Below are 17243 nucleotides of genomic sequence, written 5' to 3'. Positions count from 1 at the left end.
ACACAACAGTAATAAGATACCTAATTCTGTGTATCGGTTTTTTGATTATGACGAACAATATTGCCTTGGTTACTAAAAATAGAAATATCTGTGTATTTTTTTTTTCAAAATGCTACTCCTATTACAGTTTAAATCCGATTACAATAAATAGATAAATTATTATATATACACTATATTGGTTTTTTATTTCAAAAATCGATGCTACCATTAGTGTTGTACCGATGATCAGAAAACATCGATTAACGACGGAAAAAAGCTACCGATTCCGATGATAGATTATTTTCTTCTCATAATTGATCATCGGATTCACACATAATATAAACGGAATTAATTCTGTGATTATCTTGTTTCTGTGTTCACTTTACATGCGCCGGTGGAGTAAAAATGACATCTAGTGTGATATAAAAACTAAATGATGCACATGTAGAAAGTGCAAAAGCAGCAAGACAACATGAAAAATAATGTATAATAAATTTTTTAAAATTGCAAGATGGTGTCTTACAAAGTACAAGTTCAACTTCCTATTATAACCGACAAAACTGCATCGGAAGCAGCAACGATTCCAATCGATGATGGATTATAAAAAATTAACCAATAACCCATCACAAGCTGTCATGTGACTATATAAATAGAATTTTTGTGTGTAATTCGTTCAAGACATTATTTCTTCAGTTTTGGTCTTATTTCAATTAGACTTCGGACACAAATAAACTATACCATGATATTAGTTTTAAGGCTGCGCAATAATACCGATATTCCGGTATATTGCGATTCGTCGACAAAACATATCGTATTGCGATACGTTTTATCAGTACCGATATACCACCAAAATGCTTGCGCTTGGGATTTCTAAAGTAAAAGATGAAATTTAAGATGTCAGAAATGTTTTCAATCATGCTAGACAGTAAAGTCGCTGTAGTATGGTTGCATTTCGTTGCAAAACAGTAGTGAAATCAGCATGGCATTCTTGTTAGAACAGTGATAGTAATATACACTCTGTTATAAATAAAATACGAGAAGGTCGTTTTAACTCTTATTGAAAATATTGCAATACATATCGATATCGCAATACAGTTAAAAATATCGCAATACGAAATTCCCAGTCGATACCCATTGACAATGGGCAATGTTGACAATGTATAAATTGGTAAAATGTAGCACTCTGTTTTTTTGTTGTTGTTTTTTTTTTCGGGGGGGGGGGGGGTAGCCCCCTACTGAAAACATCAGATTAAAAATATCAGAGAGGGATCATTATTGCAGCTAAGTAAAGCGTTGAATTGAGCAGCCTTAATTGAAATTTGTGTCCTGGTATCATGTTGTAAATTTTGAATTTACAAGGGGGAGGTAAATGCAAAATTTACAATATGATAACTAGTTATGTTGTAAATTTTGCATTTAACCCCCCCCCCCCCCAGTAAATTCAAAATTTACAACATGATACTGCAATGTTGCTCATAAGATACAGAAAGTCAATGTATTTGACAGACAGGAGCTAGAGAAAATAGACAAAGGATTCAATAAGGGGTAGTAGGATACTAAAGTGTGCCTTCAACATCAACACAGATTTCAGATGAGGGGGGGGGGGTCCCTGAATAGGGCTGCGCAATAATATCGATATTCCGGTATATTGCGATTCGTTGACAACAAATATTGTATTGCGATATGTTTTCTCTGTAGCAGTATACCGGCAAAATGCTTGGACTTAAGATTTCTAAAGTAAAATATGAAATTTAAGATGTCAGAAACGTTTTCAATCATGGCAAACAGTAAAGTCGCTGTTGTATGGTTGCATTTCGTTGCAAAACTGTAGTGAAATCAACATGAACTTTTTTGATACAACGTATTTTTAATAGTTATAGATTCTCTGCTTATAAATGAAAGTTAATGAAATAAGAAAAGATCAATTTAACTGTTATTGAAAATATTGCAATACAGTAAAAAAAATATCGCGGTATATCGCAATACAAAATTCCCAGCCGATACCCAGACCTCTCCATGAATCCTTAACCCCAGCTTTTTTAGTCCATTTTGTGAGTTGATTGTGCAATATTTAAACTGAGTATGATAATGAAAACAAGATTTTAAAGAAATAATATCACCCAACTTATAGAACAGAAAAACTTCATTCTCTGTGAAGATGGTGGTATATTTACAAAATAACCCTGGAGCATAAAACAGGCACTCTGGTATTTGCCTTTTCTATAACAGTTTTTAATATCTATTCCTTCTATATTTGGGTGAAATGAAACATAGTTCCATACTACGATCGTGTTTAGATATAAAACTTGTAAAATTAAGGAACTTACTGTTAATTTCTTTCTATAATTATCTTTATTCATTCAGTATACACGGTATTTTTTCTATGAAAGAAAGAAAAATTTTCATGATCATTATTCCATATGTAATATAAATTTTACTCACCCACCACCAAAAATTATATAGAAATTTTAAACAAAGAAGGGGGGTCACTATGGGTGGGGGTCTGCAGGTTTGTCTTCTTAAATCCATCCGCAGTTTTGCATTACGAGAAATTTAAATTTCATTACTGATTTTTTTTCTGGGGGGGGCTGCCCCGTCACTTTTTCCACATAACTTTTTACTACTGAAAATGTTCATTGAAAGGCCTGTTGCCCCCCCCCCCCACCCCCATTTTGTTGGAGTATAGTCAAGTAAGGGTAATGTAGTATGTACTGTGTGGTTTGGTACTGAAAGAAGTTGGAAACTAACCCCCCACCCCCACAAACACGAAATAGGATTTTCGAGTTTGGGCAGTTTTCCTTTTCTTTCTTTTTTTTTGCTTGTCAAGTTTTTTCAGGTAAGTTGATTTTTTTTTCTCTGGCTGCCCCCCCCCCCCTTTCAAAAACGATGCTACGTCCGTGAATTTTATAAGTTAATTTTCGAAACAAGGTATAGCATTTCCGAAATTAATCAACTTCCCTTCGCCGATCTAGGAATTTTGAATACGAGACTTTAATTCCCTTATATATTTTTTTTTCTGTCATGGCTAAACTGATGGCAATTAAAGGCACTACAGCATAACTGATGTGTAACATAATAATTTACAAGTTACATTTTTTAAATCTATATTTTTTCCACGTTTACGTTCTAATCTTCTTTCCATCTGGTACAATCCACTGATATCATAGTGTATCATATCCTCATATCGGCAATGTTGTATTATAATAAAAGGAATTATTTGCCTGTTTGTTTGTTTAAAAAAGTATGTTTTCATTGCTCATATATTGAGGAGTTGATTATCAAATGATATTTCTGTTCAATACACAATAAAATATGGCACACTATCTGCTTGTAGGCCGTTATTTTGAGGCTAGGCTCTGACCTTTTAATACGTAAATGTGCGTAATATATATTCAATGTGTTGACCTCATTATATATTTCATAGACTGTTTTATCTGCTAACAGTGCATTCACATGTCTGGAACTTATAATCATGGGATTTTCTCTCAAGACTAGCAAACAAAAGGTTTTGCAGCCAAGGCTCAAAATTCATTCACCAATAGTGAAATTGCACTGAATATAAGTAAGGACCAAAACTAAAACAGACCACAAATATCCCATTAGTCATTTCCACTGTGTTACTTTTTTAATCTCCTTATTCAGTTCAATAAAATGTCACCTCGATGAACGAGACCTATCGTAACATTCATTGACTCGACATGGGACATCGAGCAAACAGCTGAGTTGCTGATAACGCACGTGACCTCTGGCCCGGAAGTTGTTGAACCAAACAGTTCGTGATGGAAAACAAAGAAGTTAGGATGTTGTGAGAGTCGATTAGAAAGTGAATTGTGGGTCATAACGGCATCAACATGTATTTGATGCGCACAAAGAAGCAATTAGAACAGGAGGAAAACAAAGAATTACTAGAAAAAAGAGAAAGACTTTTGGAAAAACAGTTTGCAGACGTTGGTAGGACTCAAGATTCGGCTGCTGCGGCTAATGCAGGGAAGAGTCCTACTAAGAAAAATGTTCAAAGTGACCCAAAAGACTTAAGAATTGAAGATTTGCCCGATGGAGCTTGTTATCGACCAAAAAGTGTTTTACAATCGGATGGAAAGGGAGATACTGCTATAAAGTCTGTGGAGGTAGGTTACATCATCAGAGCATGTGGTTATTTTTAAAATTATAGCCCGCCAATGTGTTAAAATGAAGTCAATTTCAGGTTCTGATAGGCACTGGAGAAAATATCATAAATGTGTTTTATCTTAAAACTCTTTTATATTGGAAAGTTTTATCAGAAAGTTAAACAACAATAAGTCTATCAAATTACTTACACATGTTTTCTTATCATGCTTATCAAGTTCATATCGCCCCAAGGCAAAAGCGTCTAAGACTTAAACCGCTGTGTATGAGCATTGTGTTTGAACTTGAGCTTTTTCACTGCAGACATTGCTTCTGATGAACTAGTGTATTACATTGAAGCAATTTCTTTTATTTGAATTTGCCATCAGTTCGATCTCTCTGTGTGAAATGACCATACACTATCAGCCTGTTATATTTTCTCCCCCCAAAAAAGCACTCTTACGGTTTAGGAAAAAGTCGTGTGAATCTTATTTGAATATCAAACCACCAACATTAACAATTAGACTTGTTAACAAGATGCCCCGTGAACATTTGCAATGGTTGAGTGATTTCATTTTCACATGAATATTTTTGGTGCATTTTTGAATCGATTAACTAGTATTGTTCTGCACAGCATGGTGTTATTGGTGATCGGGGGGTTAAGGTGTTTAAAGTTTCTAAAAATTTAATATTGAGTTGTGTAATCTTATTCATACCTAGACAACAGTTCTTCCCTGGAGGTAAAAGAGGGTGAAAAAGACCATGATCAAAGCAGAGAATTAAAAGGATTTACAAATTAATTATATACAGTCATATCTGCATGTCTGTCTCAAGGGAGATAAATTTAATGACTTTGTAATTATGAAATAACTGGTACAGCAAAAATATTCTTTCGGTTGACATGAAAAAAAAACACAGCTTAATATTTTTTTTAAGACCCCCACATATGCAGATGCCTTTAAGCAATCATTGTGTTTTGTTCTTTTATTGTTTTGACATCCTCTGCTTAAAAAAAGTGCTTTATTATGCAATGCATGACATGTATGAAAGTTTACTTGATTTTGCTTCCAGCATACACTGCAAACTGGGTCAGCTTTATATCTATACTAAATTTGAAGTACCATCCACAGTTATAGATGCCATCCATAGAAATTTCCTTTTACTTAAAAGAAAAAAAATACAAGAAAAGAAATTGTGACTGTGATATTGTTGAGATAATCAAGGATTTTAATAATTCCCACACTTTATAATCAAGTGAGTGTATAAACACAGCTGTTCTCCTATAAACAGTGAGAGCTCCAAGTTGTACACCTGACTAATTCATGTTTTAAGCAAATTCTGAATGTTCCAATCATAAGTGTTGAAAATTTTATCTATACCATCATACACTTATTTCATTGCAGTATTGATAAATTACAATATTCTTTTTAATAAACATCCAGTAACTAGAAGGGAGAATATTTGTATATTTTTAGATTTGTTCAAGGTTGCTTCAGTATCATACTTGACTTCATCATCTTGGCTTGAATGGCTGTTTGTTAGAATTGACAGATTGTAGATTGGGTCCAGGCAAAGGAAAACTCATAAGAAACCTAATCATAGTCCAGTTACGCTTTATTGATGTACGGAATGATGGGTGGTACTTATTTGTAACTGTGTATGGAAAAAACATAGCATAACATAAAAACCCGGACTCTGTCTTTTGTTATACCTGAAGACATTACATCATTCTGAGAATTTATTTTCTTGAGGTTTGGCAATATTTCAGGCAGGTCCTATGCATGGTTGAAGAGAACTTAAAATGAAAATTTCTTTAGGTCAGTTAAAGATGCTGTTCATCAAATTTCAACATAAAAATTGATAAAGCATTTATATTATACTATATATATATATATATATATATATATATATATATATATATATATATATATATATATATATATATATATATATATATATATATATATATATATATATATATATATATATATATATATATATATATATATATATATATATATATATATATATATATGCAGTTTCACATTTTTGAAGTGTACCAACAGATTTTCATATGTGATTGTATGATATCTAAGTCTGAAGTGGTGGAGTAGAACTGCTAAAAAGACTGCAAAAAAGGTATAGAATCATCCTTGCAAACCATGGTTTTGAGTCCACAAGCTACCTCAAATGATTATGGAGAGAATCGATGTGAATCACCCGTGGGTTACTGACGATGGTATAGAATAGAATTATTATATACTGATAGATACAAGTTGAACACATATATCCTTTCATATATATGTTCCTACAGAATGATCTCATCTGGGTGATCAACGAGGAGCTTTGATGAACTGATATATTTAAATATTGTGTATATACAAAAGATCAAAGTTCTGAGAAAAGGTCTCAGCAGTTATATAAATATCTTTGAACAGGACATATATAGGTACATGTGGGAATGTTTTCTGTTGTATAAATATCCATGGACAGGACACAGATACATGTGGAAATGATCTCCCATACATCATCTACATGCTGTCAAGTGCATACATTGTACAACCATGGAGATGGCTACTGTATACATTGATCTTGTGAAAAGAGGATTTCCTGGCAATTTATCCAGTGGCTGTCCCAGCTGATGACTTACAAAAGAGCAGTTGGATGATTCTATGTCTCCTTGTGACTTTGGGAATGAAGTCAAGAGGTTCATTGCAAGACTCATTGACGACAGACCTTTGTTTGGTAGCTAGGTCTGATGGATGCATACACTTACAATGACATGGTACTTGTGTGTCATTAGTACAATGGTTCCTCCCCTCTGTCTTGCAGTGACTCACACCTCCACACTTATTGATTAGAAGAGATTAATCCTGCAAGTCATTCCTTTACAACCTCTAAGCAGCTGTACTACTTAGCCCTCTACTGTTGATCTCTTTTCTAGTGTACACGGTCCTCTATATCACTGGCCACAGGTAAACTGGAGTGCCACGACTCTCTCCAGGTCAAGAACCCCCCTTAACCTTAGTATGGCCCAACCAGATATAAGTAATTTTCACTGACATTAGCACATGAAAGGAAAATTTGAAGTATTTAAATTGGATTTGGTGGTGCAGGCTATTAGAGCTAACCAGATGTTAGCAGCCCAAGATTAGAGGGAGCTGTAATCTTGATGGAGATATTCATCTTTTCAACAGCTCAAAAATTAAATTGAAATGAAAATGGCATTTTATGCTCTTCAGAGCTACTATTCTTTTGTTTGTTGTCTCCTTGTATTTCTTAAGAGACTTAATTACAAACATCCTGTCCCCTGATATATGAGAATGCTTTGTGATTATGTAGACAAACTTAAAAGAGGCATGACACACTCAGACAAGCTCTAAAGAAGGTATATTTTCAATGCATGTCAAATGTATTGACCTAATATTCCGCAAAAGATGCCCAGACATGGCCTGTAGTCTATCAGTGCAATACTGAAAGACTTGATTCAATTATAGACTTATTAATGGTAATGTAATCAAGTTATCCTGGTTTATTAAATCCAATTACTGCCCAGCATATGTCTTTTCTGTCAGTATTGTATTGTGTTAGTCAGGAGAGGGTTGGTGGTCTGGATTAAGAAATCTATGTACCTTGTACCTGATATTTGTGTCTATCTGTCATCCTTGATGAGCAATTAACTTACTGTAATTACTTCTGATTCTGTAGGTTTGTGAGATAGTGTGCCACTGATTAGCTTACTGTAGACACAACTTCCTTCATGCTGAACCAATTTCTTTGAGATCATGAGAATAGCTATACATTTTGTACTTGTATTGCTAGTATATTGCACAGTAAAGAAAAAAAAGACAGTAACTAAAGACTTTATACCTAATAGCTCTTCTCAATGAAGTTAAGATGAACTTGTGCCACACACCTGGCAGAATCAGCATTCTACATCAAAGATTTCGGAATAGGTCCATTTGTGAAAAATGTGTCCTTCCTGGACCAAACTAACTTCCAGGAATGATTCATTAATATGCTTTCTACTGGCCAATTGCTTCAGATGCTGAATCAACCTTTTTTTTCCTTAATTAGTGGCAAGGTACTTGCCACTTATTTTTGGAATAGTTTGCCTTACTTTTATAATGGTTTGGGTCATGGATCTTGGCCTGGCTAGCTCAGTCAGTAGAACACCTGACTAGTGATGCAAGGGCCCCAGGTTCAATTCCTGGTCCAGCTGTGCATTTTCTCCTTTCCTGATACAGATTTGGTGCTGTTGACCACCCCCTGGACTTGCAGGTGAAAGTCCTGCCAGGGCAATAAAAACTTGGGTTGTGTCTTTGAGGGCAAAGACAATTTAAGGAGGGAGGAATGTAATGGTTTGGGCTGTGGATATCGGCCTGGGTAGCTCAGTGGGTAGAGCACCTGACCAATGATGCAGGGGACCCGGATTCCTGGTCCAGCCTTACATTTTCTCCTTTCCTGTTACATTTTGACCAAGGTTGTATAGATGATGTACATTATTCTACGATGCATACTGCTGCAGTTTGATTTAGATGTTTTGTTTTCTGAGTCACTGTTATGAGGAATATGTGTCTTATTCAGCATTCATTTTAAATTAGCCCTTTCTGACCACACACTCTTAGTATCCCTGTAAGTTATCTTAGAATCACAAAACCTTTAAAGTGTTCATATTTTAGTCCTTATAAGTTAATATGATAAAATTTAGCATTCACACAACAGTGGATGTGAAGTAAACTATGGGAATTAAAATTTGATAATATTTATTAGGCTAATTAAAATTACATCAACTTAGGCAGAGCAGATACACAACATGTATAGATAAACATTTGACATATATATGTCAGTATCTTTACACATTTTTAGTGATTAGCATAATTTTTCTTTGTTTTTCACTCAAAAATAGAATAAATGCCTATATCTGACCACCAGCATTTGACTTAATTTTGCAATTACGCATGCATCAAAATTTAATTCGAATAAGCTTTGCTTAGTGTCCACACAGAGTTGATACAATGTAATTTGATGTGCAGTAAATTGATTCAAGTTAAACTAACCCAGAATTCACATTAAATTTTACTTGTGAATCTAGTTTATTAAAATTAATTCGCAGTAACTTGCATTCATTCGAATAAAACTTTTCATGTGAACAGGGCGTAAGAACCAAAGCCCAAAGGAGGAATTGAAGAAAGTATTCATTGTATTAATATCTTTTTCGTTAATTAAGCAAAAAAGGTTTTATATTTGTGCATTAATAGATACCTTTGATGTATATTTTGAGATATATTTTATCATAAAGTAAGGACCAGGGCACAGAAAATCTATTTACCATGTTTACAAGATGCTTGTCTATACCAAAGACCATTGAAATTGTAGTGCAAGATAAAGATGATTGTGATGCAGGATATACTCTGGAGATGAATGCCCTCTCTCTCCTTAAGTTCTAATGATGAGTTATATCATAATATTACTTTTACTTATTAGTCCTTGTGTATTTATCAGATTCTTAAATTTAAAGGAAATTACTAGGGGGAGGGGAAAGTATTGATAAAGGAATAGTGTCATATTAGTACATAATACAAGAAATACCATTATCTTGGCCCTAACTGGAATGTTCTTTGGGCTGAATAATCTCCCTATGCTTAAGTGACTCACTAAAAGTAGAAAAATCAAAATCTGTTGTCTGGACAACGTTGGAAGGTATTAGGTTATTGATCATGGTGACAAAAATAGATGCAAACCAGATTGGGGCTATTTTTCATCTCCTTTAGGATCTTGTAAATGTACTATGGTGCTAAAGTAGACAAATAAGCTATATAGATCCAATTTTGGGCTCTGCAGCATTTATTAAAGTAGAAACGTAAAAAAAAATTCTGTATCAAAGTAGAATTGTCAAGAAATCTGACATACCATCATCAAATTTAATAGTGTTTATGAACTGGACTTAGAACTCTACATTGTACAAGGAAATAAGCTTTGAACATCATTTTTAGCTCACCTGAGCCGAAGGCTCAAGTGAGCTTTTCTGATCACATTTTGTCTGTAGTCCGTCTGTACGTCTAGCTGTCTGTCCGTCTGTAAACTTTTCACATTTTCCACTTCTTCTCAAGAACCACTGGGCCAATTTCAACCAAACTTGCCACAAAGTATCCTTGGGTGGAGGGGATTAGGGGAGATAATAAAGAATTAGTGAAAAATTAATAGCATCTTTTAAAAATCTTCTTCTCAAGAACCACAGAGCCAGGGAAGATGAAACTCATGTGGAAGCATCCTCAGGTAGTGTAGATTCAAGTTTGTTCAAATCATGACCCCCTGGGGTAGGGCGGGGCCACAATGGAGGATCAAAGTTTTACATAGAAATATATAGGAAAAATCTTTAAAAATCTTCTTCTCAAGAACAGCAAAGCCATGATGAGTCATATTTGTATGGAAGCATCCTCAGGTAGTGTAGATTCAAGTTTGTTCAAATCATGACCCCCGGGAGTAGGGCGGGGCCACAATGGAGGATCAAAGTTATACATAGAAATATATAGGAAAAATTTTAAAAATCTTCTCAGGAACAGCAAAGCCCTGATTTATCATATTTATGTGGAAGTATCCTCAGGTAGTGTAAATTCAAGTTTGTTCAAATCATGACCCCCTGGGGTAGGATGGGGCCACAATGGAGGATAAAAGTCTTAAATAGAAATATATAGGAAAATATCTTCTGATGAAGAACTGCAAAGCCATGATTAGATAGTTAATGTAAATTCAATTTTGTTCAAATGATGACCCCCGAGGGTAGGGTGGGGCCCAATGGGGGATCAAAAGTTTTACACAAAAACATACAGAAAAAATCTTTCTTCTCAAGAACTGAAAAGCTATGTTTAGTCATATTGATATGGAAGCATCCTCAGGTAGTGTAGATTCAAGTTTGTTCAAATAATGACCTCTGGGATAGGGAGGAGCCACAATGGGGGATCAAATTTTTACAAAGGAATACATACATGTGATATGTACCGGCGGTACGCAAAATGTACAGTTTTTCGAGCCCATTCATCGTGTACAGGCAGGACACCAAAATTCACGGAATATGAAAATTTTTTACAGTATTTTGAATTTCTCGCTAAATGCCGCCATTTTCCTCTCATTCTCGCTTGCGAGACACTGGAAAACGTCACCTGTGTTTGACACTTGACCTTCCGAATTGTGTAGTGTACACAAACCATTGCGTGTGAAGGTGTCAATTGCCAATTGGGATAATTACCTTGCTATAAATCCATATCAAGATACCCCTTTAGGTAGCTTTATTTTTAAAGAGGTACTTAATTATAACTGTAACAGTTAATGTTTCATAACTTGATTGAAAAAAATTAGGCCAACTTCTAAGTTGATATACATGACTTAATATACATGAATCTGGCCCAGATCTCCATAGGTATAAAATATACGATGTTTATTACCCAAATTCCAGTTTTTTTTATGGCTCCTGTACAGTTTTGTGGTCTTTGACTTATCACATGTATGGGAATATATGGGAAAATTTTTTTAAAATCTACTCAAGTACAGCAAAGCCATTTGTTATATTGACATAGAAGCATCATCAGGTAGTTTAAAATTCAAGCCCCCCCCCCCCCCCCAGTAACCTTTTCAATACTGAACTGATTTGTGTTTTTGCCTAGCCAATGTGCTCAGGTGAGCGATGTGGCCCATGGGCCTCTTGTTTAATTTTAGTGATGGAAATGCCTGATGGAGTCCATTATTATCTGATTAAATAAAATGTCTTTGCTGGATAGACATGCATTGTTCTATGCAGTTATACATGAACCAACAGATTAGGTTCCCTCTATAAGCATGATATACATGTCTAGGATTAGTACTCATGCATGTTTTATTGATGTGTAGAGAATTTTCACAAATTTTGTAAACAATGTGCACTGTCTTGCCTCTCTGTGACAGTCTACCAGCATAATGAAGTGGAGCACTTCAGAGGAGTGTATACTTTGTATACGATACTTCCATCTTAAATCAAGTGGCATACTTTTGTAAACAGTTATGCTTTTTACTATGTATTCTGAAATGTGATTTTACTGTGGATTCCAATACAACAGTTACTCTTTGTTTATGCACTTTTACAATTAACACCTGAAATTAAAAAATTTAACCATGATTGAACTTATTTTAAACAGGTAATCAGAAAAGAATTTCACCAGGTGTTTTAAGAAAACTCATTAACCTGTTAGAATCACAGATCGTGAAATGCCTGTGTCTGCATTACGTGTCACTAAGACCATCAGTATAGGAAATTCTAGGTGTCCAATTTCACAATATTTGGCATACCTCTGCTTTATAATGAAAGTGTAAATGATAATATTACAGTACCGGTTGTAGGTGGACTTCTGGTGAATAATATGATGAGATATCACTTTCATTGATGGATATAGACTTGATATGATATATCGGAACATTTTACTATAGAACATCAACTGGCTTCGATTGAGGTCCATATGTATCTAGCTAACTTCAGTTTGGTATGTTTGACTTTGAAAGTGTTATTCTTCACTGATTACAAACTAAAGACTCTGATATTGTCATGGTGTTGTCATGTTTTTTGTTGTTTTTTTTTCCTAGTATATTGGGTCGTTTTCTGTGACTGGGGCAGACCCCAATGAGAGGGCTGAATGTGTCCAGAAACAGCTGGAACAGATGAGGGTAAGTCTACAGATCTGACACACGGAAATTGCTAGCCATTTGTGAGGATTTTTTAACATGATAGATGGCCACACTTTAAGTAGACTAATAAGCATGAACTATAGACACGACTTAACATTGTCATAATTTCTCTTTGGTATAACAGTTAAGAGAAAAGGAGAGAGTTAATTGTAGTGGTAATGAGTAATATTCTTTATATGATGTTTTTTTTTTTTTTTTTTTTTTATAGAATTCTACAAAGAGTAAGAAGGTACTTCTGGTCATCTCATTATCTGGGATCAAAGTCTGCAGCAGTGATGGAGAGGTAACCAATAAAGCCAACATTTACTTCATAGTAATGTCAGAATAAAGTCAGACTGGGCATACATGCGGATACATGTGTCAGTAAAATTTTGTAAAGTATTTAGTGACCAATTACATCCATGTCTTGATTTAATCAGAGATATATTTATGTATTTCTACTTCATTTTAAGTCTGCATGCTTTACTGAAGTACTGCATGTACATTAAAACATCCTAAGGTAAAATTGATCTTGATAAGTGCAGTTTTAGAGGTATTTATAGCATCATTAAGGTTGCCAAATAGATTCTTAATGATTAGGTCTTATTGATATTTCCAAGACTAAAACTGACAGGCTTATCACTAAATATTTCAATTTTTTTTTATTCTTCAGGATTTTAGATAAAACTGCTTGAAAAATAGGATATTTATATGCTAGATATTTCAGTTTCCATTGCTAAATCTTGGAGAGACATGAAATCATTCAAATTTTTACAGGTTTAATACTCAGTGATCTACCCCGGTAATTGTTCATCAAATACATGTACATGTTTGTGTGCTTGGAGTCAAAAGTCAATTAACAAGATCTGTTAAACATTTAATGGTGTTTCTGTGGTCATGTTCTGAGTATAGAATATAATTACATATACATGTATTACCTCTTTATTAGAGTGTCTACATGGCCCATGCTCTGAGTATAGAATGTAATTACATGTTTCGTATTTTTGTTTACTAGAGTGTCTACATGGCCCATGCTCTGAAGAGGATTTCATATGCTACCTGTGATCCTGATTTCTGTCAGTTTTCATTTCTGGCCAGAGAGCCCAAAGCTAACCTCAGCATGCAGTTCTGTCATGCATTTGTGACCAGTACCAAGGAGGAGGTGAGACCCCTCTCCACCCCCACCCCATCCCTTCCCACCCCTCCCTTCTCTTTCTTGCGAGTGGTAGCTTCAAGTTACTCTTTTCATCCATTTTTAATGCCAGTGTATTTTGTTGAGATTTCATTGTACCCCTTACTTGAAAAATGGGGGTATATAGTGATGGGGTGCACTTTCCTTCTGTACCTCTTTCCATGTGTCTGTAAAACGTGGGGTACCCATCTCTTATCTGCAACTCCTCTTATCTTATACCACTGAATAAAATTTAATGAGACTTTCACAGAATCTTTCTTACATAGTGCCATTGTCCACCTATTTTATGTTTTGATCGAAAAGATATATGGGGTTTCCCATTGCAAAACATGGACTTTGCTATTATACTCATATGAAGGGGGGGGGGGGGTAACATTTTGTGAGCTCGGTGCTCACAGTACCTCTAGTTTTGTTCTATACCAGTGTCTCCTTCCTGTTGGAAGAAAAGTTAGATGAAAGAATTTCTATACACTGAATTTCTTTTTATCTAAAAGGAAACAATTGTTTAAATTTGCTGTTTTTATTTTGCACTGATTTTTGTAGAAAAGAATTCAGACTTAAAATGCCAAGAAAAGTTGATAAATTACATGTATTGATAAAACCTTGAGATGCATTGCATAGTTTGCACCGATTAAATTCTCTAATATCTCCGAGAAATGTCTGGGAATATGATTTATTCCTGACGAAAAGGTTGCTGAACTCAACAAATACTGCTTATAAATCTTTATGATGTAATATAATCTAGATACAGATATGAGAAGTTTAGTGGCTGCATTATATTACTATATCTCTACACTACAGTCAACGCGGTTTCCGTATTTACCGCGAGTCCTCGCGGTGTGAAATTGATCGCGGTTTAACACAGGTAACTCAGGTAAAACCGCGTGTTCTCGCGGTACGGGTCCTCAACTAATCCACACCATCGCGGTTTGTGTTATCCGTCTCAGGTAAAAAATTATTCTTTTCATGAACGCGAGTTACCTCCCCCGACGGAAAAAAAAACACAACAGAACAAGAATGAATAGAAGTAAAAAAAAAAAATTAAAAGGATAAAACCAGTCTTAGCAGTTATTTAGGTCTCCCTTTTTATATTTGATTATTTTATCTTTTTTACTTATTTCACACCTCTTTCAAAAATAAAAAAAAGAAAGGAAAGAAAAGGAAAGAAAGAATGCATGATATGGAGACAACTAGATATTTAATTATAAATTGTGTGTTCATTTATTGTTCTTAACTTATTCTTAAATATACATATGCATTAATTTTGTAGATCACAGTTATAGATCATCCGATAACTCAATGATTTAATTGTCAATTGAAAACAACTTTTCCGTCATTTAACCATTTTTAAATAAGTAAAATAGTCGCAATACTAGTATTTAAAAAAAAAGGCGCTCAGAATAAAATCTTCAAAGGAATAGATATTTTTTTTCTGTATTCCTTATTAATAATTCAAGTTTCCTTGAAAACTTTAAACTTGAGAAAGTACGTATGAACGTACATCATGTATTATAATTCTAGACTCTTTTTCATGACTTCCAATCTAGTGCGCTTTGTACGGTATTTATCCAGGTATTACAAACAAACTATGATTCGGGTGTAAAATATGATTTAAAAAATATATCCTGTCTATAAATATTATCATTCAAACTTTAATTTACTTTAGATACATGTTTTTTCGTAAATAGCAAGCTTCACCCTATTTTGATTTAAAAATTGAATTAATTTTCGGTCCACATCAACTGATAATTCAAAAATTTAAATCTGATTCAAAGTTATTTAAGTTTTCATTCGTTAATTGTTTTCTAGTGACTGACTTCCCATGCTCTGGGCATCACACATTATGTTCATGCATGTGATACCCCTTCCTGAATTTACGTTGGGTTTTTTTTTTTGGGGGGGGGGGGGTAATTTATTTACCTTCAATTACAGGCAAAAAACGTTATTAATAGCTCAGAGAATCTTACAGCATGTGCAAATATACAACATTCGATTTTGAAATTTAATTTACTTTACACTGATAAAATACAATTGGAATAGACAGAGGGTTCTTCGTGTCCCCGGGCTAGGTTCGAGTTTGTAGTACGCACAGTCAGAACCTCGGCACTGAAACAGACAGGAAGTGTTATGTAATAGATATACACATACGTCTGCACAACAATAGATTAGATTTCTTAAAGTTGTGATTTACCTGTATTGTATACCTGGACATGCAAAATTTTGCATTCATATTGAATAGGAATCCGCTTCGTAAAACTTGAAATACATCGCAAACTATGAAATAATTTGTCCATTTTATAAGTGGCAAATTATTTTATACAACATTTTCCATTGATTCAATACAAAATTAAATTCTCAGGAACTATTAGAAAAATGAAATTTCATTCAGAATTCCTCCAGAATTTGAAAGGTTTAAACAAACAGCAAGTTTTATGCATTAATATTACATAGAAAAATAGATTGAATAAGTATCTCATATTCAAAAATCGACGACGATAGGAGAAGGGGGGGGGGGGCTGGTTTTAATGAGACGTACTGTACATATTTATTGATTATTTTCTAAAGATATGCTATGTATATTTTGGGCATTCATGAAGTGTGTTGATTAAATAAATATATACAGTATAGTGTAAACATAAACATACAGACAAGTTTCCTGATATGTCCCTCGCCGTTTATTTTAGATTTTTATTCTTAACCCCCATCCCCTCCCACACAAACTAATCCTCATGTTTCTCTACCCAAAATTACAGTGTGTAATTTAACACCCACTCCCTTAAATGATTTTAAAGTTTCTGTTTTGTGAAACCTTTCTCTTTGGTTTCAATAATTACTCTAACAGTCCCAAATTTTTCAAGGTCGCCGACCAATAAAAAAGAAGACTTTTATTGCTTTTTTTTTTTAATTCTTTATACGAGTATAACGATATTTTTGTGATTTCAGGATTGCGTTTGATCAGTTGATATAACCTACAGTACATGTATGATGGGTGATCAAGGTGTCAAGACCGGCTACTGAAATATGGTCATGTAATACATGCAGTTTTTATGGCTTGAAATCACGGTTAACGTAAAAGGGCTTGATCATCTCGTGAATTTTCCGAGAACCCAAAAATTTATTGTGGGCGACCGATAGGATAAGCTACGCCCCACTGCACACGCTGTGATTGTGTAATACATGTACACGTGTTTGGTCAGTTTCATCTTATTTAGTTCATGACTTCTCTGCTTAATTATCAGCTGAGAACGCAACCATTTAATTCTTTTAGCTTTAT

The 17243-nt window shown here is 34.3% G+C and overlaps 2 protein-coding genes across 4 annotated transcripts in view; one reads left to right on the top strand and one right to left on the bottom strand.

Annotated features, from left to right (window-relative positions):
* LOC133206411 (cell division cycle-associated protein 3-like) overlaps positions 1 to 17243 on the bottom strand; it is a 54246-nt gene that overhangs the window by 31184 nt on the left and 5819 nt on the right. The gene's annotated exons all lie outside the window — the stretch shown is intronic.
* LOC133206410 (uncharacterized) overlaps positions 3643 to 17243 on the top strand; it is a 50029-nt gene continuing 36428 nt past the window's right edge. For 2 of the 3 annotated variants that reach the window (XM_061342382.1, XM_061342380.1), the window contains exons 1-4: positions 3643 to 4106; positions 12697 to 12777; positions 13007 to 13081; positions 13793 to 13939. In XM_061342382.1, coding sequence (XP_061198366.1) covers positions 3831 to 4106; positions 12697 to 12777; positions 13007 to 13081; positions 13793 to 13939 — 579 coding nt within the window. In that variant the 5' untranslated portion in view covers positions 3643 to 3830. The remainder of the gene's footprint in view (positions 4107 to 12696; positions 12778 to 13006; positions 13082 to 13792; positions 13940 to 17243) is intronic. The other variant, XM_061342381.1, reaches the window with a different exon arrangement.

The sequence above is a fragment of the Saccostrea echinata genome, unplaced genomic scaffold, assembly GCF_033153115.1.
Source record: "Saccostrea echinata isolate AGI-Se365-2 ecotype Australia unplaced genomic scaffold, CSIRO_AGI_Sech_v1 ptg000054l, whole genome shotgun sequence".
Classification (NCBI taxonomy): domain Eukaryota; kingdom Metazoa; phylum Mollusca; class Bivalvia; order Ostreida; family Ostreidae; genus Saccostrea; species Saccostrea echinata.
Note: the sequence above shows the minus strand (reverse complement) of the source record. Positions and strands in the feature narration are given on the sequence as shown.